Here is a 25,093-nt window from a genome sequence, read left to right as displayed (position 1 = left end):
ATCTGCCAGCTGTGTACCACCGAGTGGCCTCAGCTGGTGCCCCATGGAGCAGAAAACACTCAGCTGGGCCTACCCAAGTTCTGGACCCACAGAGTCATGAGACATGCTCAGAGGTTGCTGTCTTAACTTTCTCACAGTGGGGTAATTTGTTTTGTGGTGGTAGAACCCAGCTTGTCACACACTTAAGGCAGATGGTAGGGAACCAGCTCCTTATTTTAAAACGTGATAAAGGGAAAGAAGCGTTTCTTCTTTCTTTCCTGTTTGGATGGTTTCTCAGTGCATCTAGATTGTTGCCGAAGGGAAGCATCTCCTTGTAGAAATATTCCAGTTAGTAAATGAAAGAGGAATGAGGAAGAATGCCACCTAATGAAATAAGGATCCAGGCCCATCCAGCACTGTGATCTCCAACCCCAAGCGGTGACCGCATCGATGTGTGGCAAGTCCAAAAAGAGACATGCTGCGAGAATAAAATACATCACATTTGGAGGTCTTAGTATGAAGAAAAGAACAAAAATTGGTCATTAGTAATTCTCATAGTGATTTTATGTTACAATGATAGTATCTTGGATATATTAGGTTAAGTAGACTATATTTTAAAAATTATTTTGACTTGATTCCTTTAACGATTGAGAGTTTTCTTAGTCTGTAAAGGTTTCTGTAACCAAGTACTAGAGTCTAGTTGACTTAAGCAAAGGTATTTGTTGGCTCTCTCTTTTTTTATTTTATTTTATTTATTTATTTTTTTAAGTACCAGTAAACACCAACAAACGCAAACATTCTTAACTTTTGATTGTTCCATTCTACATATATAATCATTAATTCACAATCATCACATAGTTGCATATTCATCATCATGATCATTTCTTGGAACATTTGCATCTATTCAGAAAAAGAAATAAAAAGAAAACAGAAAAAATTTCATAACATACCATACCCCCACCCCTCCCCCTCACTGATCACCAGCATTTCACTCTAAATTTATTTTAACATTTGTTTCCCCTATTATTCATCTTTATTCCATATGTTTTACTCGTCTGTTGATAAGGTAGATAAAAGGAGCATCAGACACAAGGTTTTCACAATCACACAGTCACATTGTGAAAGCTATATCATTATGCAATCATCTTCAAGAAACATGGCTACTGGAACACAGCTCTACATTTTCAGGCAGTTCCCTCCAGCCACTCCATTACAACTTGACTAACAAGGTGATATCTATTTAATGCATAAAAATGACCTCCAGGATAACCTCTCGACTCTGTTTGGAATCTCTCAGCCATTGACACTTTATTTTGTCTCATTTCACTCTTCCCTGTTTTGGTCGAGAAGATTTTCTCAATCCCTTGATGCTGAGTCTCAGCTCATTCTAGGATTTCTGTCCCATGTTGCCAGGAAGGTCCACACCCCTGGGAGTCATGTCCCACGTAGACAGGGGGAGGGTGGTGAGTTTGTTTGTTGTGTTGGCTGGAGAGAGAGGTCACATCTGAGCAACAAAACAGGTTCTCTTGGGGGTGACTCTTAGGTCTAATTTTAAGTACACTTGACCTATTCTTTGTGGGGTTAAGTTTCTTTTGAACAACCCCCAAGATTGGGGGTCCATCCTATAGCTTTGGTTGTCCACACTGCTTGTGAGAATATCAAGAATTCAACTTGGGGAAGTTGAATTTTCCCCCTTTCTCACCATTCCCTGAAGGGGACTTTGCAAATACTTTTTTATTCACTGTTCAAACCACTCTGGGATTTATTGGGGCATCACTCTGGACAAACCAATAAAATCTAATGTCCTACTCAAGGTTCCATGTTCTTATGGTCTTCAATTAAGCTGACTACATAAGTTATATTAGGAAATGCACTAGTCAAAATGTAAATTTTATACCAAATAAACATTTTTTGCTTTAGTCTCACACACAAGTTGAATTTAAAAAAAAAAATTTTTTTTTATTCATTAATGGAAAAAAAGAAATTAACCCAACATTTAGAAATCATACCATTTTACATATGCAATCAGTAATTCTTAACATCATCACATAGATGCATGATCATCGTTTCTTAGTACATTTGCATCGGTTTAGAAGAACTAGCAACACAACAGAAAAAGATATAGAATGTTAATATAGAGAAAAGAAATAAAAGTAATAATAATAGTTAAAAAAAAAAAACCTATAGCTCAGATGCAGCTTCATTCAGTGTTTTAACATGATTACTTTACAATTAGGTATTATTGTGCTGTCCATTTCCGAGTTTTTGTATCTAGTCCTGTTGCACAGTCTGTATCCCTTCAGCCCCAATTACCCAGTATCTTACCCTGTTTCTAACTCCTGCTGGACTCTGTTACCAATGACATATTCCAAGTTTATTCTCGAATGTCCGTTCACATCAGTGGGACCATACAGTATTTGTCCTTTAGTTTCTGGCTGGACTCACTCAGCATAATATTCTCTAGGTCCATCCATGTTATTACATGCTTCATAAGTTTATCTTGTCTTAAAGCTGCATAATATTCCATCGTATGTACATACCACAGTTTGTTCAGCCATTCTCCTGTTGATGGACATTTTGGCTGTTTTCATCTCTTTGCAACTGTAAATAACGCTGCTATAAACATTGGTGTGCAAATGTCCGTTTGTGTCTTTGCCCTTAAGTCCTTTGAGTAGATACCCAACAATGGTATTGCTGGGTCGTATGGCAATTCTATATTCAGCTTTTTGAGGAACCGCCAAACTAAAGGCAGCCCTTTTGATGCTCTAGATGCCTTTTCAAGGTTGGTGGGTGTGGCGGTGGGTGTGCATGCAGGGAGCACATGGTGAGCGGCTGTCTTGTTCTGTGACTGCAGAGCACCCTGTGGGTGCCAACCTGTCCTTCCCTGGCCTCTTTGAGGTTGGTGAGGCAGTGGCCCAGCAGAAAGACAATGGCTCTTTTAGGATTGGAAAGGTCCATTTTTCTTTTGCCCCTGCTGCACCTGTCTTTTCTCCTGATTTTGATAGCGTGTACTTCACTTTTGCTTGTCTGTCAGGATCTCTCTGAGAATACAAGGTGCTCACACAGGCTCTTAAGTAACCCCCGTGACCTTGGTTTCAAGGAATCTTTGATCCTCCTTAACTTGGGAGCAAATATTGTATAAGCAGGTTTTCTGACATCACAGTCAGAAATATACTGCTGCTTGTTAGTTTGTTTGCACATTAATTGATCAATATTTTTATTGAACACCTACTGTGTGCTGGAGAGTGAACTTGTTCAGGACATAAAATAAAATGGCCTCCATCCTCAAACACTGAAGTCACAGCCAGACATATGGGTATTCTGGGCCATTCCCAGTGCTGGGGGCGGGGTAAGGCCGTCCGGGCTCAGGAGATTTCCTGGTAGCCACCACCAGGCCGTCACGGACCCTCAGCTCTCGTTTCACACATCCCTTTTGTGCTTGTCTTCTAGGATGAGTGTGCAAACAATCCGGAATGTTTTTAGCGTCGAAACTGGATATCGACTCTCAGATGATCAAATAGTCAACCACTTTCCAAACCACTATGAACTGACTCGGAAGGATCTGATGGTGAAGAATATTAAAAGATACAGGAAGGAGCTAGAGAAAGAAGGAAGTCCTCTGGCAGAAAAAGATGAAAACGGAAAATACCTTTATCTGGGTTTGTGCCTTATTCACTGTCCTCATGTTTTAAATAAACAGTTTAGTTTTTACTTTAGTGGCTCAAGACCCTGAGGCCATAACTTGGTGTGGCCTGTGGTGGGTACGACTTTTATTTCCAGTGTCTCCAGAACTGGGGGGGGGAGGGGCACACACATTTGGATTTGAGCATCTGTGAGTGCCTTAGGGGTTTCCTGTGACTGTTGCATATAAGAGAGAGAGAATGTCCTGAGTATCTGGCACAATGGTAAAACATTTTCTAAGCTATGAACTGCCCCAAGGGTTATCTGCTGATAACCAGGAAGGACAGTGTGTCCCTGTCCCAACAGCTGGACTGTTGGTCGCTTCAGGCTCCTTTAAATACATACCTGGGGCAAAATCATATAACCGACCTCTCTGGGCCTCAGTTTCCCCCTCCCATAAATGGGAATGCTAACAGTACCTAACAGTGGGGATTAAATGGTACAGAGTCATAAAATGCTTAGCACGGGCGCTCAATAGGGGTGACACATGATTATTGTCCTTATAAGGTGCAGGGTTTGGGCGAGGGTGGGTGGTGGGATAAGGAAGCCGACCCCTGAAAGGGCAGTGGCTGAATTTCCCTGCTGACAGCCCCCCTTTAGGCTGGGCTCCCTGTTGGCCCCTCCACTTACCAGCTCCGGTGTCTTTACCCTTCAGACTTTGTTCCGGTCACCTACATGCTGCCCGCCGACTACAACCTGTTTGTGGAGGAGTTCAGGAAAAGCCCTTCCAGCACCTGGATCATGAAACCTTGTGGCAAAGCCCAGGGAAAGGGCATCTTTCTTATTAACAAGCTCTCACAAATCAAAAAGTGGTCCCGGGACAGCAAAACCTCTTCGTAAGTGTGGAAAACACACGTTCTGTGTGCTTCCCCATGAGCATTGTCACAGTATCAGCCTTTTGGCTGATTCTTGAAGTAGAATCCCTGAGGGAAGAAGGAGATGCACCTGTGGGTGGCCTCAGTTGTCCCAGATGGTTAGAGCAAGTCAGACCCGCTCAGTGCTGGTGTTTCTCGGGCAGCAGGGCATATGCTTAAGAGCTGGGACTTGGAGCCAAAGTGCCTGGGTTTGAATCTTAGTCTGGCACTTACTGTCTGAGTACATTTTCTTTTTAGACTCTTGGTGCCTTTGATTCCTCATCTGGGTGAAGTGGGGGTGATGATAGCACCAAGCTCATGGGGACGATATGGGGACAGCATGCCCAGTGAAAGGCAGGCCCCTCGGGGTTAGCAGCAGTAGCAGTAGTTGCCCATGCAGTCAGCTCTCTTCCCTGGGTGTGGTGACTTCCTGAACTGAGGGTTCTGGGCCAGGGAATTAGTCTGAGGCTCCTGCTGATGTCCTCAGCTGCTCAGAAATGCCAGCCGCCGTTAGAGCAGAGCGCCAGCTGGATATGTGGCCCATTGGTTCTCCTGCCAGTGTGGGGGTAGTTCACTGGGCATGACTTCTAGGAGTGGCAGGGGATATGTTTTGTGCTATAGTAGGTGGGTCAGGCCCCTGGTGACTGGCTTCCCAGGGGCAGTTGTTTAGCAGCTGGCATTGGCCCCTGTGCCTGGACCCTGGAGGTTCTGCTTTGTGGCTGCCACCTCACCCTGTTTTCTCCCTGAGAAACAGAATGTCACACTTGGTGAGAGGCAGTGAACTTATCTAGCCAGCTAAATGCACCTTTGGTTATGACCCTCTAATTTTTACTTACTCCGACACTTTTAGGTTTGTCTCCCAATCTACTAAGGAAGCCTACGTGATCTCTCTCTACATTAACAACCCGCTACTGATCGGTGGGAGGAAATTTGACCTGCGCTTGTATGTTCTGGTGTCTACGTACCGCCCCCTGCGCTGTTACATGTAAGAGTCTGTAGAGTTTTGCTTCTGTTCTTGACACTGTGTCTTAACATAATTTGCCTTACTTCTTGGCATTGTTGTGAGGTTTAGGAAAATGTGATGCCTGTTTAGTGCCTGGCACTTGACAGGTAGTGAGTAAAATAAGAGTGGATGCTAATGTAAATCTTAAAAACCTTTGGAAAAACTTGTAAAAAATTTAGAAATAATATTTTTTCTTTTTTTTTTGACCACAAGTATTCATAATAGCCTTATTTATAATAGTCCCAAATTGGAAACAACCAAGATATCCTTCATAAAGGAATGGTTAAACAAGCTGTAGTACATCCATGCTATGTATGAAGTGGAATACTACTCAGTACAAAAAGGGAACAAATTATTACACATGCAGCAACTTGAATGGATCTCCAAGGTAGTATGCTGGGTGGAAAAAGCCAACTTCAAAAAGTGACATACTGGATGATTCTATTTATAGAATATCTTTTTTTGGTAACTTTTTTTATTGTATAGTATGACATATATACAAAGCAAAGAAATAAAAAAGCAATAGTTTTCAAAGCACTCTTCAAAAAGTGGTTACACAAATGCTGCCCACAAATGCAAGCTGTTGTTTTTGGTGTAGTTTTTGGGATCCTGTATTTTATGCATGGTTGTTCTGTCAACCTAAAACTTCTCTAATAATGAAAAAAAAAGAACAAGGCAACAATGAAGCAAAATTTTCAGACAAACTCAAGGAGTACAAAGCATGAAAAAAAAAATTGGTTACAGGATAGATCCCAGAGTTTGTCATGGGCTACCACATGATCCTCTCCTATTTTTCCTTCTAGCTGCTCCAGAATATAGGAGGCTAGAGGGCTTAAATATGTTTTCATCATCACAGTCGACTTTTTTTTCCTTCTTTTTTTGTGAACAATAACATACATATAAAAAAGCTATAAATTTCCAAGCACAGCACCACAATTAGTTGTAGGACATATTTCAGACTTTAATATGGGTTACAATTTCACAATTTTAGGTTTTTACTTCTAGCTGCTCTAAAATACTGGAGACTAAAAGTGATATCAACTTAATGATTCAGCATTCATATTCATTTGTTAAGTCCTGTCTGGACCAGGGACCCATCTGGAGGTTGTAGGGCTCTCTGCCCTGTACCCTGGCAAGTTACTGTAGTGCCTGGAACCCTTGAAAATGATCTTAAAAATAAAAAAGCTCTTTATAGAGAGTGAAATGGTATATTTTAATTTACATATGTATCTCATCAGAATTCTTGAATTGATCTAAATTCCCATTTAGGTATAAACTTGGATTTTGCCGATTTTGCACAGTAAAGTACACACCAAGTACCAGTGAGTTAGATAACATGTTTGTTCATCTAACCAACGTGGCCATCCAGAAGCATGGGGTAAGTGTTTCTTTTCATTTGAATGTAAGGAAATTGACTGGTTTTGTGGGTTTCTTCCTTTTCCTGCTTTTGCAGAAAAGGTGGGTGGGTACAGGGCAGAAAGCCCTGGAAGCACTGGGGAGGGTGAGAGTCAGGCTCTAAGCCCTGGTGTGGCTCTGGGTCCATACACCAGCCTAGGTTTGGGGTTCTTGGAGTCAGAGGGCCCTAGGCTCAAGCCCTGCCTTTCTAGGTCTGTGCCCTTCGGCAGTTTAATTCAACTCTAGAAGCCCCAGTTTCCCATTTGTCAAAGGAGATCGTTATATTACCCTGAGGGTTTGTTGGGAGAATTCTGTAAGATGACTTGTGTATTCAATCATTCATTCAACAAACCCTCAGCAAGTACCTGCATGGGCTAGGTCCTGTGCTTAAGTCCCAGAAATACGATGATGGGCAAAACCACCTTGGTCCCTACTCTCACAGATACCCGCAGCCTCTGGAGAGAAGACATTGATCAATTAACTGTGCTGATGAATGTATAATTACAAACTGAGATGCATGTTCTGAAGGCGAGAACCCAGATTTAGGAAGCGTGAAAGGAATTCCCTAGGCTGATCAGAGAAGGCTTCCCTACAGAGCTGGTGCTTGAGCTGAGCCCTGAAGTTTAGCAGGAATTACCCAGGAGGGGGTGGAAAGAGAGCTTGCTGTTAGAGGGTCCAGCATGCGCAAAAACCCATGGCAGGAGGGACCATCACAGGATCCGATAGGCCGCCAGGGCCGGGGGGGTGGGAGGAGGCCTTAGAATGAGGGTGGCAAGAGGTAAGCGACACAGGGTAGGTTCTGTTCAAGATTTGGGGCCTTAATTTAGTCCTGCTTCCTAACAAAAGTGCTCTGAAGGTCCTATTTTGTTATGAAAGGTTCTTCTATTTGACTCTTGCTTGAATGGAGGCCTTGAATACTAGGGTTGTTTTCATAATTTGAGTAAAAAAGAGCAAGCATTGATATAAAACGACTTTTCTGAGGAAGCTATTGAAGGGTTTGGTCAGACCAGCCTGGACTCAGTCCCACATCCATTACTTAGCCTCTGGGTGATGTGGGCAAGTCGCACAACCTCTCTGAGCCTTCGATTCATCTGCATATGGGAGCTGTGGTGTTTACCTTGCTGGTCATTAAATGACAGTAGTCACCAATCACTGAGGGCCAGGAGTGGTCTTCAGTGTGAGGCTGGCCCTGGGCAGATCCACCTGTCTTTAGGTTTTCTGAGAGCAAACCAAGAACATGGTGGTTACAACTCTGATAGATTAGAGTAGAATGAATGACGTGGCCAAGTGCTTGTTAAGAATTATGAGGCATGATGCCCAGTAGATGGAAGAAACTGAAGGTTACAGTAACTGAGCAGCAGAATGATGAACTGTGATACATTTATATGATGGAATATGGTGCAGCTACAAAAAGGAAGGCTGTCGAGAAGCATGCAATGAACTGAATAAACCTTGGGGACAGTGTGTTGTGCAAAATAAGCCATAAGCAAAAGAGCAAATATGCCAAGGTCTTCATAAAATACTTATAAGAAAAGTGGAACCTAGATTGTGGGCCTTTATAGCAGCCACACTTAGTCTGAAGTTGTAAGTGTATTTTTAGATTCTGAGTCACTGAGCTAGCTATATGTGTATCAGCTGGTATTTCCCTAGAGCTTTGAGTAGCCTTGTGACGCCTTAAACCCAGAAAATGAGTGCTGAAGCCCTGAAAGTTAGCATAGCTATGTACAATAGCAATGTAACCGAAAAAGAGATCAGGCCTCAGAGATAAAAATGAAGCCAGTCTCGTTGGGACTAAGATAAATCAGAATACAGGGTAAAAGATGATAGTGATGTACTCTAGACCTCCACCTACTGTATGGAACCAAAGGAATAGGGATATATCAGGAACCTAAATTTTCTATAACTCACAGTCTAAATCAACCTGTCTGGATAGCTCATTTAAACAACCCAAATTCTTAAAGTCCAGAACAGGAGTGAGGTCTTGAAATTCTGTATAGCTTAATGTAATACTTAGATATATCTCCAGACTATGGTGGGCTGATAATACGTATTGGTAGGATCCCTTGAGGGTCCGAGGGAAAAAAAATGGAGCTATTGAACTTTCCCAATTGGGAAACCCCAGGTACCCTCTCAACCACTGAGGACTCCTAAGAAAATAGGATTTTGGGGCTTGCCCTTATGAAACTTATTTCTGTAGTGGAGAAGCTAAGACTGCCTATAACAAGGCCTAAGAGTTGCTTCCAGGAAGCTTCTTTTTTGCTCAGATGTGGCCTCTGTCTCTAAGCTCAACTCTGCACGGAAAATCATTACCTTCCCACTACATGGTACAAGCCCTATTCAGAGTGAAACTATTCCTGACAGCATGGAGCATGACTCCTAGAGATGAGTCTGGCCTTGGCACTGTGGGATTGACAAGGCCTTCCTGACGAAAAGGAGGGAAAGAAGTGTAATAAAATAAGGCATCAGTGGCTAAGAGAAATCAAATAGAGTTAAGAGGTTATTCTGGAAGCTACTCTTATGCAAGCTTCAGTTAGGTAGTGCTAATTGCCATGGATTGCTAAATCCTAAATCCCAACCAACATCACCCCTGTTGACTCTTAAGAACTCCTAGGGCTTGAACTGAGACTCTATAAAAGTTTCATGCGCTAAATTTGCTTCTCTTGGGACCTGTAATTTCCAGAAGGTTCCAAGGCCAGATAAATATATCCCCCTATCCTTTAGTATCAACACTCCTCAACATGAAAAAGTCAGAACAGGTGTTGCCTAAGTTCCCTGTAGACTGGGAGAAGGATCAAAGGTGGAGGAGGTATGACAGAGAAAATAGGATTTAACAAGAGTATGACTGCTGAATCACTATATTAATATTCCTGCAGCTGAATCACTATATTAATTTTCCTTGTAGCCTCCAGTGTTTTGGAGCAACTGGAAGGAAATATCTGAAATAGTGGAATGGTTGCCCATAACAAACTCTGAAATCTGTTCTGTAACTACTAGTTGAAGTGTGCTTTGAAAATTATTGCCTTTTCTTTGTATATATGTTGTATTTTACGATTGAAAACTTAAAAAAAAAACAAAAACAATTATAAGGTAGTACGAAATCTGCAGCCCTTTTGAGAAGGCTGAGCAATGACATTGGACTTTCCATAGCCTAATACCACATTTTGTAGAATTGGGGGTATGGGGTGGGAACTGGTGATGACTGACCACAAGTCCCCTTGGTGTCCCTGGGGACAGTTCAGAATACTCTGACCTGTCAGTACAGGCTACTTGATCCTGGGGTGCCAGACTAAATTTGGGGGTCCCATTAGCTGGGCCTTCTCTGGAGGCCACTAACAGCTTGCCCTGTCACTTATTTCCATCAATAAGAGACAGCATGATGTATTAAAAAATGCACCACAGAAGAGAGCATCAGGCAGTACTTGTTCATCTCGGCCTCACCAGCCCTGGTAGCTGTGGCACCATCCACAGTGGCTCCCTTTGTAAACGCCTTAATGGAAGAAAGCGCTTCCTCTGAGGAATGTCAGTTTTAACCTTGAGTAAAAGCTTCACATGGATGTATTTTAGAAGTGAGTAAAGAATAGATGAGCACTGAAAACACCGTGAGGTCAGCCTTTCTTCTGGTGGAGTCCGTCCCCTGTATCTACCAAGTATCTGCTGGCTGCAGAGACTCCTCCCTGGGGAAACAGGGGGTCAGGGGCTGGCAGGGGAGCCGGGGGTGCAAAAGATTGGCTGTAAAGAAAGACAGAGAGACCCGGCTGTGCTGGAGGTGCGGGTGTATGGGGGACCCACCAGGAGAAGTGGTTGTCCTGGCGGTCGGGGGCTTTCCGACAGCCAGCAGTTGCTCTGCTCAGGGGCAGAGGATGGGTTTCAGCAGAGAAGGGGAAAGGACGAGCAGGGTGCACCTGAAGTGCAGGATGTCTGCGAATTAATGTGACAAAATGTTTGGAAATCTGATGACATCGTGTTCCTACAGGCTAAAAAAAAAAAGGGAAGCATGTGCTTGCTTTTTATATTTAGACACGTGTAAGACTGTTTTTCCCCCCCATGGATATTTTCTGCCTCCAGAACTTTTTTTTTTTTTAACTGAATGTAAACTTTTCTTGAGAGGAAAGAGAATTTCTAACAGGAAAAAGAGATGTTTTGCCTTTTCCTTTGACGGCTTTGTTCTCCTTATCAATTTCTATAGTCCTTTTCTAGGGACACAAACACTGAGTTACTTAAGAGTCCATTTTAGGGGACCAGGCTTGGGCACTTCATCTTTTGAGGTATTTTAATAAAAACTGGTGTGGAAAAGGTAGTTGTCCCTGACCCTGAAAAAGTTTTCTTTTTTTAATATGGTTAATTCTCTGTTTTTATATTATGTTGAATCAGAGTTTCCTTTGAGTTGGTGTTGGTTCATGATGGTTTTTCGTTCACACTTCTCAGCTTCACATTTAGAAAATGAAATCCCAATCTCATAAGGTTCTAGTACTCTTCAGTATTTTCCAGCTGTATGGAGAATCAGTTTACATTGGAGAAATAGGAAGAACACTGAACTGGCAGCAGAAGTCCTGGGCTAGGGCTGGTTCCAGCTCCATCTACCCGAAGGTGACACCTTGGCCAAGTAGTGGAACCTCCCTGGGCCCAGGGTTCAGAACTACAAATGCTGTTGTGGCAGGGTCGTTAGGGAATTGAGCGTGTGCTTCTTTTCACTCTAGTGCCTGGCACAGGTGCACCTTAGGTGGGCTTCCTCAGTGTGCAAGAGGTTTATTGGGGTATGCTCTCAGGATCAACACTGGAGGGGTGGGAAGGCAGAAGTGGGGAGCTGGGATGGCACAGAGAGGAGTTGAGCCACCATGTAGCTGCAATGGAGGCCTTTACCCAGACCACCAGTGCTCTGAAGCTGGGGTGGCCCTGCACACTTGTTCTGGGTGGAGACATGGGACCAATACCCAGGCATCATGGTTTTGTGATGCTGGCTGGCCCCAGGGAGGGGCACATCAAGAATATTGGAGAACACAATAGTACTTGGAACCTTGGTAGGGCATGAAATTTTGTATGGGTTTGTCCAGAGCGATGCCCAGATAAATCCCAGAGTGATTTGAGCAGTGAATAGGGAAGTATTTGCAGAGTCCCTTAGGGGGAATGGTAAGAAAGGGGGAAAATTCAACTTCCCCAAGAGGAGAATTCTTGATATTCTCACAGGCAGTGGGGACAGCCAAAGCAATAGGCTGAGCCTCCAATCTTGGGGTTTGTTCATATGAAACCTAATCCTGCAAAGGATAGACTAAACCTACTTAAAATTAGGCCTAAGACCAAGAGAACCTCTTCTGGTGCTCAGATGTGGCCTCTCTCTCTCTGCCGACAGAGCAAGCAGACTCACTGCCCTCCCCATCTCTATGTTGAACATAACTCCCAGGGGTGTGGACTTTCCTGGAAACGTGGGACAGAAATCCTTGAATGAGCTGGAACTCAGCATCAAGGGATTGAGAAAATCTTCTTGACCGAAAGGGGAAAGAGTGAAATGAGACAAAATAAAGTGGCAGTAAAGCTGAGAGATTTCAAACAGAGTTGAGAGGTTATCCTGGAGGTTATTCTTATGCATTAAATAGATATCGCCTTGTTAGTCAAGATGTAATGGAGAGGCTGGAGAAAACTGCCTGAATATATGGAGCTATGCTCCGGTGGCCATGTTTCGTGAAGATAATTGTATGATAGATATGGCTGTCGGAGTGTGACTGTGTGGTTGTGAGAGCCTTGTGTCTGATGCTCCTTTTGTCTCCCTTGATGGACAAGTAAAACATGGATTAAAAATAAATAAATAATAGGGGGAACAAATGTTAAAATAAATTTAGTAGATTGAAATGCTGGTGAACGGTGAAGGGGAGGGGTAAGGGGTATGGCATGTATGAATTTTTTTCAGTCTTCTTTTTATTGCTTTTTCTGAATTGATGCAGATGTTCTAAATGATCATGATGATGAATATACAACTATGTGATGATAGTGTGAGTTATTGATTTTAAACAAGAACTGAATGATCATATGATAAGAATGTTTGTGTTTGTATGTGGTTATGCATCATAAATAAAAAATAAATAAATTTTAAAAAAGAAAGGGAGGGGTAAGGGGTATGGTATGTATGAATTTTTTTCTGTTGTCTTTTTATTTCTTTTTCTGAATTGATGTAAATGTTCTAAGAAATGATCATGATGATGACTATGCAACTATGTGATGATGTTGTGAATTACTGAATGTATATGTAGAACGGAATGATCATATGTTAAGAAAGTTTGTTTCTTTGTTGTCATATTTTTAAAAAAAATTTAAAAATTAATAAAAAAAAAATATTGGAGAGCTGAGTATTTTTAAAATATGCATGTAGAGTGAGGCCAGGATCTCCACGGGGAAGGGATGAGCCTACCTTGTTGATTAGTGCCGGCCCCATACTAAGGAGCAGCAAATGCCAGGAGATGTTTGTGGAAAGAAAGAACAAACAGCTGAATTCCTCTGGGTTGCACCACCTGAGGTCACTCCCTGCACCCTCTTTTCCATCACCAGGACGACTACAATCACATCCACGGGGGCAAGTGGACGGTGAATAACCTGCGACTCTACCTGGAGAGCACCCGCGGCAAGGAGGTGACCGGCAAACTGTTTGACGAGATCCACTGGATCATTGTGCAGTCCCTGAAGGCCGTTGCGGTGAGCACCCTGCACAGTGGGGAGGCTGGGGGGCTCACTCCTGCCACTGGGGGTGAACCAGGGGACCACGAGGCCAGTAAGCCGACGCCTTGCTCTTGGGAGTCGGGGACACTTGTCCTTCTGCTATAAGCACTTTTTCAGAGTCTCACCTCTTCCATGTCTGCCAGTGGTGGAGGCAGCTTCCAGAAGGGAGCGCAAACCAGCCACCACTGGCATGGCCACAAGCCTTGTGCCCTCGTCAGAAGGGCAGCACTCTCTTGACGTTATTTTCAGCTCTCTGCTTATGCCTATTGACTCCATAAGGAATATGTAGATTTTAAATTTATACTGTGGTAACATCTATACAACATAAAATTCCCATTTTAACCACTTTCAAGTACACAGTTCATTGGTGTTTCTCACATTCATAATGCCATGATGTTGTCAACATCGCCCATTAATAAAACGTTTCCTGTCATCCCTTCGATAGGGAATATCTTGGCATGAGCTGTTGTTTGGGAGACCGACCCCAGCAACTCTTTATTCTGAGGCTTCTCAGTGTTGATATTTCATAGCCATTTAGGGCCTGGAGGGACCACAATCTCACCTTTTCCTTTTTTTAACTTCAGGTCTTCTGTTTGTTTCCTGTTTTGGTTTTGATTCACAGCTTGAAAGCAGGTGCACATCTATTTTTGAAGGAAAGGAAAGGAATAGATGTCTGCCCACATGCCACTGTTTTCAGTGCTTCACATCTACTCCCCCTTGGGTGTCTCATTACCCGTATGACTCAGAGGCAATGCAGAGGCTCCAGCTCACCTGGCTAGGAAGTGAGGGGCAGGCGGGCCTTGGGTCCCAGGGGTCGCTGTGAGGATGACCATGCTGGCCTTCCAGGGTCACTCCTGGAGCCTGTGTCTCTTGACTTTGGGTCCGGTGGCCTTTCCTCCCCCTCAGAGTGTAGGTGTGGTCTGTCTTTTGTCCTAGTGTGAGGGCCCCCAACAGACCTGCCCACCCAGGTGTGGGGCTTGAGGACAGAGGGGCTGGCCCAGAGTTGGGGACTTGTGGCCCTGGCTACCAGTATGTTGAGAGATGGGGTGGGGATGCTCCCCATTCTTTTAATAAGGTACCTTATAAAACCTCAGACACTTAGGGAATTGCTGCTATATTGAAGAACACAAAAGCATGGCCAGACTGTAATGTGTTCTTTTAGTTCCCTGGGCTGTTCAAAGCTGATACCATGAAGTGTGTTAGCTTGAACAGTGGGAATTTACTAGCTTACAAGCTTAAAGTTTTGAGGCTGAGAAAAGTGTCCAAGTCAAGGGATTGTGAAGACTTGTTTGGTCCCGAAGACCAGCTGCCGGCCATCCTCATCTCCTCTGTCACATAGCGGTGTCGGCTGTTCTCTCTCTTCTCTCCTGGGTTTCGTTGATCTCAGCTTTCTTGCTTCCATGATTTTCTCTATGTCTGAATTACATTCTCTTATAAAGGACTCCAGTAAGAGGATTAAGAGTCATCCTGAGTGAGATGGGTCACACCCTAACTGAAATAACCTCCTCAAAATCCTGCTTACAGTGAGTTTACACCAACAGGATTAATTTAAGAACATGCTTTTCAGGGGTGCACACAGTTTCAAACCACCACTTATTATTCCCATACTCGGAGTTGAGGGGCTGTGAAAAACAATTCCTTCACTTCCATGGAGTGAAAAATGTGTAAAATTGCTATTTTGGAGAAAGTGTGGTATGGATCTGACAGCATGTTGTGTGTGTGAGAAAATATTTATATGAAACCTTCTCAGTTTTAGGTGATGGCTCTCTCCCGTCCCTGTGAGTTATACATGCCAATTTATGCTGATCCTCCTGCGCAGTGCAGGCTGCTTCAAAACAGCCGTGTAAGGAAAACTACCGACAGAGCAAGTTGACTTCTATGGAAGGTGGAAGTCTAGGCTTTCTTATATCTTGGGTTGGAAGCACTTCCTCCTACCCAAAGCACTACATAAGCGCTGTGCATCATTTTATTGTTTCCTTTGGTTTGCAGTGAGGATTTGAAGGGAAACCACCTCAGGAGCTGGTTAGTTGGAGAGACAACTCACCTCATTAAATGTCTCACCCCATTGATGCCCTTCCTCCTTGATGCCTGGAGGTGGGGCTCGGTGAGGATGGGCGTTGTGTCTGGGCTCAGACCCGCTTTCAAGCTGGGCCCTGCCTTGTCCCAGCTGGTGAGTTTGGACAAGTGCCCGCCCTCTCTGAGCCTCAGCTCTGTGAAATTCAGAAATGGATAGCACAATACTATCTAACTGTAGTACAATAATGTTAGAACACTGAATGAAGTGGGGTGTGAGAATGATGGAGGCGGGCTATTGACCAGGGCTTGCAGTGGTGGGGTTGTTATGCGGGGAACTGCCAGTTAGGTAACTTAATGACTAGAAAGTGCTCAATGCCGTAAATCTGTTAATGCGTGAGATTGTGTGACTCCTGCTGTCTGATTAAGCCAGCCCTTCTACCCCTTCCTAGCCAAGAGCTCTGAGGACTAGTTGGCTCTTTCATAAAGAGAACTGTATCCTGGCCCCGGGCCTCACCTGATGCCCAGCTGGATCCTCTGACCTGTGAGTGCCTCCTCATGTCTCCCTGCAGCTCGACATCCTGAGCTGTCAAACTACTGGATTTCTAAGGCTCACGCTGTCTTTGGGGCAAGGATTTGTTACTCCATTTTTATTCACTTAGTAAATTTTTAGCAGTCACTAGATTTTTACCAGGTATGATGCCGTCAGAGACTGGAGACAAGGCAGACCAGGAAACTCCTGGTGCAAGAAATGGAGTGGGCTCTTGGGCCACACAGGAAGGCCAGACCCAGAACATGAGGCAGGATGGACGAGCCAACAGCCACAGCTTAGGGGAGCAGAGTACCCCTAGGGCTGGAGACAGAGAGTGGGGTTTGCTGCCTGAGGGAAGGGGTGTCAGTTCCTTAGGGTAGGACCAGCTTTCTCTACCTGCATGGGAGGTAATATAGTTTCTAACAAAACAACCCACGGAGGCTTGCTCTCCTCCTGCATGAAGTGAAAAGAGTGGAAGAGGGTGTCACGGGAGCCCCTCCCCTTTGGAATTTTCTAGTTCTGGCTCCAGCCTATCAAGTAGAGTTCACTAGCCCTTAGTGTGGCAGGAGGCCTCACCGCAGTGGCCATGTGTTTCATTGACTTTGGGTGCATAAGAATCCCTAGGAGCAGATGAAAATGCTGATTACTAGGCTCTCCCCAGAGGTTTTTACGTAAGTACCCAAGTAGGGCCCAGGAATCTGCATTTAAACAGGGTGGCTTTTTCTTTTCTTTTTTTATGCATTTTGGAAAGTTTCTATAAGGTTATATGGATGAAATAGAATGGAAAATTAAAAAGAAAATTCAGACATTTTAAACAAAGGGGTTTAGTTTTTCACTAATAGCAAAAGATTCACAATCTAGCACCTTTATCTGTCAGAGCCTGTGAAGCAGTGGTAGCCTTGTGTGGGCAGTTGTGATTTGTTTGCGATAAGGCTGCACTGCCTTCACTGCAGGGCCCTATGCTTGGAGCTGGAATCATGCCCACTCTAGACAACTCATGCCAAGACCTTCACCACTGTCATCAGCCTCTGATAAACGAGACACAGAGATGCAATAATGCTTCCTAAACCCCATCCATAAGGTTGAGAAATGAGTTCAGTCTTTGAGTCTCATGGAAGGACAGGAAAAGGAAGTCTGGGGGTGTGAAAGTTTGGGACCCACCAATCATTGGAAGTGAGATGTGCATCAGAGCTGTGAGGAGGACACTTTGGATTTAATGTCAGCATGAGACACAGTGTCTCCGAGGTAGTGATGTCAGCTGTGCCCTTTGGTATTTGCCATCTAACCCTGCTACTGGCTCTTTCCTCAGCCGGTGATGAACAACGACAAGCACTGCTTTGAATGTTATGGCTATGACATCATCATAGATGACAAGCTGAAGCCCTGGCTGATTGAGGTAGGTACACTTGGCCCCTCTGTTCCTTTAACAGGCTCACAGTCTCCCAGCCAGGCATTTCTCAGCCTGGACAGAAAGACAGGAGCAGGTGAATTTCTGAAAAGATGGTTGAAATATGAGAAGGTTCTGCATCCTTCATCTCAGATAAGCCTAGCCTAGGAGAGAAAAGCTAGCCTCTGTCTTCCATATGAGCTTGGCAGCTGCCATGCCCCAGGGCTCTAGGATGCTTCTGTACTAGTCTGTGCTTTGGCCAACTTCACCCTGTCCCACAAACCTCTTGTGGTCCTTGTGGATGTACTGCTCCCATTCTGGAAATGAGCTCACTAACATGGAAGCCCTTGGTAAGTGGTAAGTCCAGAGATAAGGGACCTTATTTATTATTCTTTGGATCAGGATGTGGTTTGGAAGTGAACTCATCTGTCCATTTCAAGGAGTAGAGAGGATGTGGTGGTGGCTGCTTCCAAAGGAACAAGGTGTACACACACCTGTTGTTTTGAAGTTGCTTTTCCTGGTGCCAGCCTGGGTGATGCTTCCTCAGAGCAGTGGGTGCTGCAGCCCCTGCGCGAGGCTCAGGCTGAAAACTGACCTCACCCACACCGTCCTGCTATTGCTCTGAAGAATGAAGTCATTCCATATCTGTTGATTTGTGTCCCTGGTAATAACTTTGAGCCTTGGGGCTTCTCATTGAGCTCACTTAAGAGATGGACAACCCAAGCCCTTTATCTTGGTCACATTTTGAGACAGGAAACCCGAGTCTCCATTAGCATGTCGTGGTGAGTGACCTCTTGGAGGGCGAGTCTATAGGAAGCCCCAGGCCAAAGCAACTCAGAGAACCAGTCCGGCTGCACTGCCTTGGCCTCCGTTATCAGAGAGTGGGCTGTTTTCCCCAGCAGTGGTTTCCAGCTAACTTACTTTCTGTTCTGCCAAGCTACGGAAACAGTAATGTGTGTGTGTGTTTTTCTATTCCCTCTACCTTAAACAGAGTAAATTGAATAAAAGTCAAGCTTTCCTTGATGAGCTAGGATCTTTTTTTTTAATTAAAAACAAAAATTAAAAAAAATTTTTATTAATAAAACCAATCAACATACAATATGAACATTCTTTTTTCATCACATAGTTGTATATTCATCATCATGATCATTTCTTAGAATATTTGCATCAATTCAGAAAAAAATAAAAAGAAAACAGAAAAAAAATTCATGCATACCATACCCCTTACCCCTCCCTTCCATTGATCACCTGCATTTCAATCTATTAAATTTAACATGTGTTCCCCCTATTTATTTATTTTTAATCCGTATGTTTTACTCATCTGTCCGTAATGTAGATAAAAGAAGCATCAGACACAAGGTTTTCATAATCACACAGTAACATTGCAAAAGCTATATCATTATATAGTCACCTTCAAGAAACATGGTTATTGGAACACAGCTCTACATTTTCAGGCAGTTCCCTCCAGCCTCTCTGTTACGTCTTAACTAAAAAGGTGCTATCTGTTTAATGCGTAAGAATAACCTCCAGGATAACCTCTTGACTCTGTTTGGAATCTCAGCCATTGACACTATATTTTGTCTCATTTCTCTCTTCCCCCTTTTGGTTGAGAAGGTTTTCTCAATCCCTTGGCCTGAGTGCCAGCTCATTCTAGGATTTCTGTCCCACGATGCCAGGAATTTCCACACCCCTGGGAGTCATGTCCCATGTAGAGAGGGGGAGGGTAGTGAGTTTGCTTGTCATGTTGGCTGAGAGAGAGAGGCCACATCTGAGCAACAAAAGAGGTTCTCTTGGGGTGACTCTTGGGCCTAATTTTAAGTAGACTTAGCCTATCCTTTGCAGGATTCAGTTTCGTATAAACAAACCCCAAGTTTGGGGGCTCAGTCTATTGCTTTGGTTGTCCCCACTGCTTGTGAGAATATCAAGAATTCTCCACTTGGGGAAGTTGAATTTTCCCCCTTTCTCACCATTCCCCCAAGGGGACTTTGCAAATACTTTTTTATTCACTGTACAAATCCTTCTGGGATCTATCGAGGCATCACTCTGGACAAACCTACAAAATCTCATGTCCTACTCAAGGTTCCATGTACTTATTGTGTTCAGTTAAGCTGTCCACATAAATTATATTAGGAATTGCAGTAGTCAAAATATAAATTTTGTACCAAATAAACATTTTTTGCTTGTCTCACATATAAGTTAAAGTTTTAAATATTACCATCTATTTTTAGCACCCAGCATTATTGACATTCCTTTGTTTTTCCTCATTTAAAAATATTTTTAAAGTTGTACATTTAGTCACTATCATTACATACTCTAGGCGCTCTTAGATTATACCATCTCAGTCTTTATCGTCTATCTTTCTTTCTGATTTCATTAGTGCCCCCAGGCCTCCTCCCTCTATCATTCTCATATTCAGCTTCATTCAGTGTTTTAACATAATTGTATTACAGTTAGGTAGTATTGTGCTATCCATTTCTGAATTTTTACAATCAGTCCATTGCACAACCTGTATCCCTTCAGTCCCAATTACCCAATATCTACCCTATTTCTATCACCTGTTTCTCTCTGTTCTTAATTGAAATTCTCCAAGTTCATTCATTAATAATAGTTCATATCAGTGAGACCATGCAGTATTTGTCCTTTTGTTTCTAGCTAATCTCACTCGGCATAATGTCCTTAAGGTCAATCCATGTTGTTACATACTTCATAACTTTATTCTGTCTTACAGCTGCATAATATTCCATCATATATATATATATATACCATAGCTTGTTCAGCCACTCATCTGTTGATGAACATTTGGGCTGTTTCCATCTCTTTGCAATTGTAAATAATGCTGCTATAAATATTGGTGTGCAAATGTCCGTTTCTGTCTTTGCCCTCATCTCCTGTGAGTTGATACCTAGCAATGATATTGCTGGGTCATATGGCAGTTCTATACGGAGCTTCTTGAGGAACAACCAAACCGCCTTCCACAGCGGTTGTGCCATTTTACATTCCCACCAACAGTGGATAAGTTTGCCTCTTTCTCCACATCCTCTCCAGCACTTGTCATTTTCTGTTTTATTGATAATGGCCATTCTGGTGGGTGTGAGGTGATATCTCACTGTGGTTTTGATTTGCATTTCCCTAAAAGCCAGGGAGGTTTAACATCTTTTCCTGTGCCTTTTGGCCATTTGTATTTCCTCTTCTGATAAGTGTCCGTTCAAGTCTTTTGCCCATTTTGTAATTGGGTTGTCTGTCTTTTTGGTGTTGAGTTGAACAATCTCTTTGTATATTCTGGATACTAGACATTTATCTGATATATCATTTCCAAATAGTGTTTCCCATTGTGTTGGCTGTCTTTTTGTTTTCTTGATGAAGTTCTTTGATGCACGAAAGTGTTTAATTTTGAGGAGTTCCCATTTCTTTCTTTCTTTCTTCAGTGCTCACGCTTTGGGCTTAATTAAGGTCTAGGAAACTGCCTCCTATTATAGGATTTATAAGATATTTCCCTACATTTTCTTCTAACAGTTTACGGTCTTAGATGTAATGTTTAGGTCTTTGATCCATTTTGAGTTAATTTTTGTATGGTGTGTGGGATATGGATCTTCTTCCATTCTTTTGCATGTGAATATCCAGTTCTCTAGGCACCATTTATTGAAGAGACTTCTGTCCCAGGTGAGTTGGCTTGACTGCCTTATCAAAGATCAATTGTCCATAGATGAGAGGGTCTGTATCTGGACACTCTATTCTATTCCATTGGTCAGTATATCTATCTTTATGACAGTACCATGCTGTTTTGACCAGTGTACCTTCATAATATGCCTTAAAGTCAGGTAATGTGAGACCTCCGACTTCATTTTTCTTTCTCAGGGTACTTTTAGCTGTTTGGGGCACCCTGCCCTTCCAGGTAAATTTGATTGTTGTTTTTCTATTTCTGAAAAGTAAGTTTTGGGGATTTTAATTGGTATTGCATTGAATCAATTTAGGTAGAATTGACATCTTAACTATATTTAGTCTTCCTAATCCATGAACATGGTATGCCCTTCCATTTATTTAGGTCTTTTTTGATATCTATTAACAATTTCTTGTAGTTTTCTTTGTATAGGTCTTTTGTCTCTTTAGTTACATTTAGTCCTAAATATTTTATTCTTTTGGTTGTAAATGGAATTCTTTTCTTGATTTCCTTCTCAGATTGTTCATTACTGGTGTATAGAAACACTACAGATTTTTGAGTGTTGATCTTGTAACCTGCCACTTTGCTGTACTCATTTGTTAGCTCTAGTAGTTTTGCTGTGAATTTTTCAGGGTTTTCAATATACAATATCATATCATCTGCAGTGAGAGTTTTACTTCTTCCTTTCCAATTTTGATGCCCTGTATTTCTTTTTCTTGTCTAATTGCTCTGGCTAGAACTTCCAAAACGATGTTGAATAACAGTGGTGATAGTGGACATTCTTTTTTCGTTCCTTCCAAATCTTAGGGGTAAAGTTTTCAGTTTCTTCCCATTGAGGATGCTGTTAGCTGTGGGTTTTTCATATATTCCCTATATCATCTTGAGGAAATTCCCTTCTATTCCTATCCTTTGAAGTGTTTTCAACCGAAAAGGATGTTGACTTTTTTCAAATACCTTTTCTGCATCAATTAAGATGATCATGTGGTTTCTCTGCTTTGATTTGTTGAAATGGTGTATTACATTAATTGATTTTCTTCTTTTGAACCATCCTTTCATACCTGGTATGAATCCTACTTGGTCATGATGTATGATTCTTTTAATATGCTGTTGGATTTGATTTGCAAGAATTTTGTTGAGGATTTTTACATCTATATTCATAAGAGAGATTGGTCTGTAGTTTTCTTTTTTTGTAATATCTTTCTCTGGCTTTGGTATGAGGGTGATGTTGGCTTTGTGGAATGAGTTAGGTAGCTTTCCCTTCTCTTCAATTTTTTTGAAGAATTTGAGCGGGATTGGTACTAATTCTTTCTGGAATGTTTGGTAGAATTCACATGTGAAGCCATCTGGTCCTGGTCTTTTCTTTTTGGCGAGCTTCTTAATGACTGATTCAGTTTCTTTACTTGTGATTGGTTTGTTGAGATCATCTATTTCTTCTCAAGTCAGTGTTGGTTTTCATGCCTTTCTAGGACGTTGTCCATTTCATCTAGATTGTCGAGTTTATTAGCATAAAATTCAAAGTATCCTCTTATTACCTCCTTTACCTCCAGTATCTTGGAGTTCCATTTCTGATTTTATTTATTTGCATCCTCTCTCTTCTTTTTGTCAAGCTCACTAAGGGTCCATCAATCTTACTGATTTTCTCCAGAACCAGCGTCTGGTTTTGTTGATTTTCTTGATTGTTTTCATGTTCTCAATTTCATTTGTTTCTGCTAATCTTCATTATTGCTTTCCTTTTGCTTGCTTTGGGGTTAGTTTGCTGTTTTTTCTCTAGTTCTTCCAATTGGAGAGTTAATTCCTTGATTTTTGCTCTTTCTTTTTTTTTTGATCTAGGCATTTAGGGCAATAAATTTCCCTATTAGCACTGCCTTAGTAGTATCCTGTTGTATTAGTTAGGGTTTTCTAGAGAAACAGAATCAACAGGGAACACTCGCAAATACAAAATTTATAAAAGTGTCTCACATGACTGTGGGAACACAGAGTCCAAAATCCGCAGGGCAGTCTGTAAAGCTTACGATTCCGATGGAGGGTCTGGACGAACTCCACAGGAGAGGTTTGCCAGCCAAAGCAAGAAGAGAGCCTGTCTCTTTTGTATCCTCCTAAAAAGGCTTCCAGTGATTAGATTAAGCATCACTCATAGCAGAAAACACTCCCCTTGGCTGATTACAAATGAAATCAGCTGTGGATACAACTAACACAATCATGATTTAATTCTATGAAATGTCCTCATTGTAACAGACAGGACAGCACTTGCCCAGCCAGACAAACAGGTACCACCACTTGGCCAACTTGACACATGAACCTGACCATGGCACCCATAAATTTTGTTATGTCTTGTTTTCGTTTTCATTTGCCTCGAGATATTTACTGATTTCTCTTGCAATTTCTTCCTTGACCCACTGGTTGCTTAAGAGTGTGTTATTGAGCCTCGATATATTTTTGAATTTTCTGGCACTCGACCTATTATTATTGATTTCCAGCTTCATTCCTTTATGATCTGAGGAAGTGTTTTGTATGATTTCAGTCTTTTAAAATTTATTGAGACTTGCTTTGTAACCCAGCGTATGGTCTATCCTTGAGAATGATCCATGAGCACTTAAGAAAAAGGTATATTCTGCTGTTGTGGAGTGTGATCTTCTATAAATGTCTGTTAAGTCCAGCTTGCTTATTGTATTATTCAGATTCTCTGTTTCTTTATTGATCCTCTGTCTAGATGTTCTGTCCATTGATGAGAGTGGGGAATTGAAGTTTCCAACTATTATGGTAGATGTGTCTGTTTTTCTTTTTAGTGTTTTCAGTGTTTGCCTCATGTATTTTGGAGCATTCCGGCTCGGTGCAGAAATATTTATGATTGTTATGTCTTCTTGTTGAAGTCTTCCTTTTATTAATACATAATATCCCTCTTTGTCTCTTTTAACTGTTTTATAGTTGAAGCCTAATTTGTTGGATATTAATGTAGCTATTGCTGCTCTTTTCTGACTGTTATTTGCATGGACTATCTTTTCCCAACCTTTCACTTTCAACCTATGTTTATCCTTGGGTCTAAGATGTATTTCCTGTTGACAGCATATAGATGGGTCCTGTTTTTTAATCCATGCTGCCAGTCTATGTATTTTGATTGGGGAGTTTAATCCACTAACGTTTAGTGTTATTACTATAAGGGCAGTACTTTATTCCACCATTTTGCCTTTTGGATTTTATGTGTCATATCTAATTTTTCTTCTTTTTATCTTTACTGATAGTTTTCATTTCTACACTCTTCTCCACACCTCTCTTTCCTGTCTTTTTGTATCTGCCTCTAGTGCTCCGTTTAGTATTTCTTGTAGAGCCAGTCTCTTGGTCACAAATTCTCTCAGTGATTTTTTGTGTGAAAATGTTTTAATTTCTCCTTCATTTTTGAAGGACAGTTTTGCTGGATATAGAATTCTTGGTTGGCAGTTTTTCTCTTTTAGTAATTTAAATATATCATCCCACTGTCTTCTTGCCACCATGGTTTCTGCTGAGAAATCTGTGCATAGTCTTATTGGGCTTCCCTTGTATGTGATGGATTGTTTTTCTCTTGCTGCTTTCAAGATTCTCTCTCTTTGACATCTGACATTCTGATTAGCTAATATCTTGGAATCCATCTATTTGGAGCTATTCTGTTTGGGGTATGCTGCACTTCTTGGATCTGTAATTTTAAATCTTTCATAAGAGTTGGGAAATTTTCAGTAATAATTTCCTCCATTAGTTTTTCTCTTTCTTTTCCCTTCTCTTCTCCTTCTGGGACCCCCACAACACATATATTCATGTACTTCATGTTGTCATTGAATTACCTGAGTCCCTGCTCCTATTTTTCCATTCTTTCCCTAGAGTTTCTGTTTCTTGTCGGATTTCAGATGTCCCGTCC

The 25,093-nt window shown here is 42.1% G+C and overlaps 1 protein-coding gene across 5 annotated transcripts in view; it reads left to right on the top strand.

Annotated features, from left to right (window-relative positions):
* Positions 1-25,093, top strand: part of TTLL1 (TTL family tubulin polyglutamylase complex subunit L1) — a 64,560-nt gene that overhangs the window by 13,490 nt on the left and 25,977 nt on the right. For all 5 annotated transcript variants that reach the window (XM_077169094.1, XM_077169091.1, XM_077169093.1 and 2 more), the window contains 6 exons: positions 3,430-3,638; positions 4,316-4,496; positions 5,365-5,499; positions 6,787-6,895; positions 13,450-13,593; positions 17,472-17,558. In XM_077169094.1, the coding sequence (XP_077025209.1) occupies positions 3,430-3,638; positions 4,316-4,496; positions 5,365-5,499; positions 6,787-6,895; positions 13,450-13,593; positions 17,472-17,558 (865 nt within the window). The remainder of the gene's footprint in view (positions 1-3,429; positions 3,639-4,315; positions 4,497-5,364; positions 5,500-6,786; positions 6,896-13,449; positions 13,594-17,471; positions 17,559-25,093) is intronic.

Source organism: Tamandua tetradactyla, chromosome 7 (assembly GCF_023851605.1).
Source record: "Tamandua tetradactyla isolate mTamTet1 chromosome 7, mTamTet1.pri, whole genome shotgun sequence".
In the NCBI taxonomy this organism is placed as follows: Eukaryota; Metazoa; Chordata; class Mammalia; order Pilosa; family Myrmecophagidae; genus Tamandua; species Tamandua tetradactyla.
Note: the sequence above shows the minus strand (reverse complement) of the source record. Positions and strands in the feature narration are given on the sequence as shown.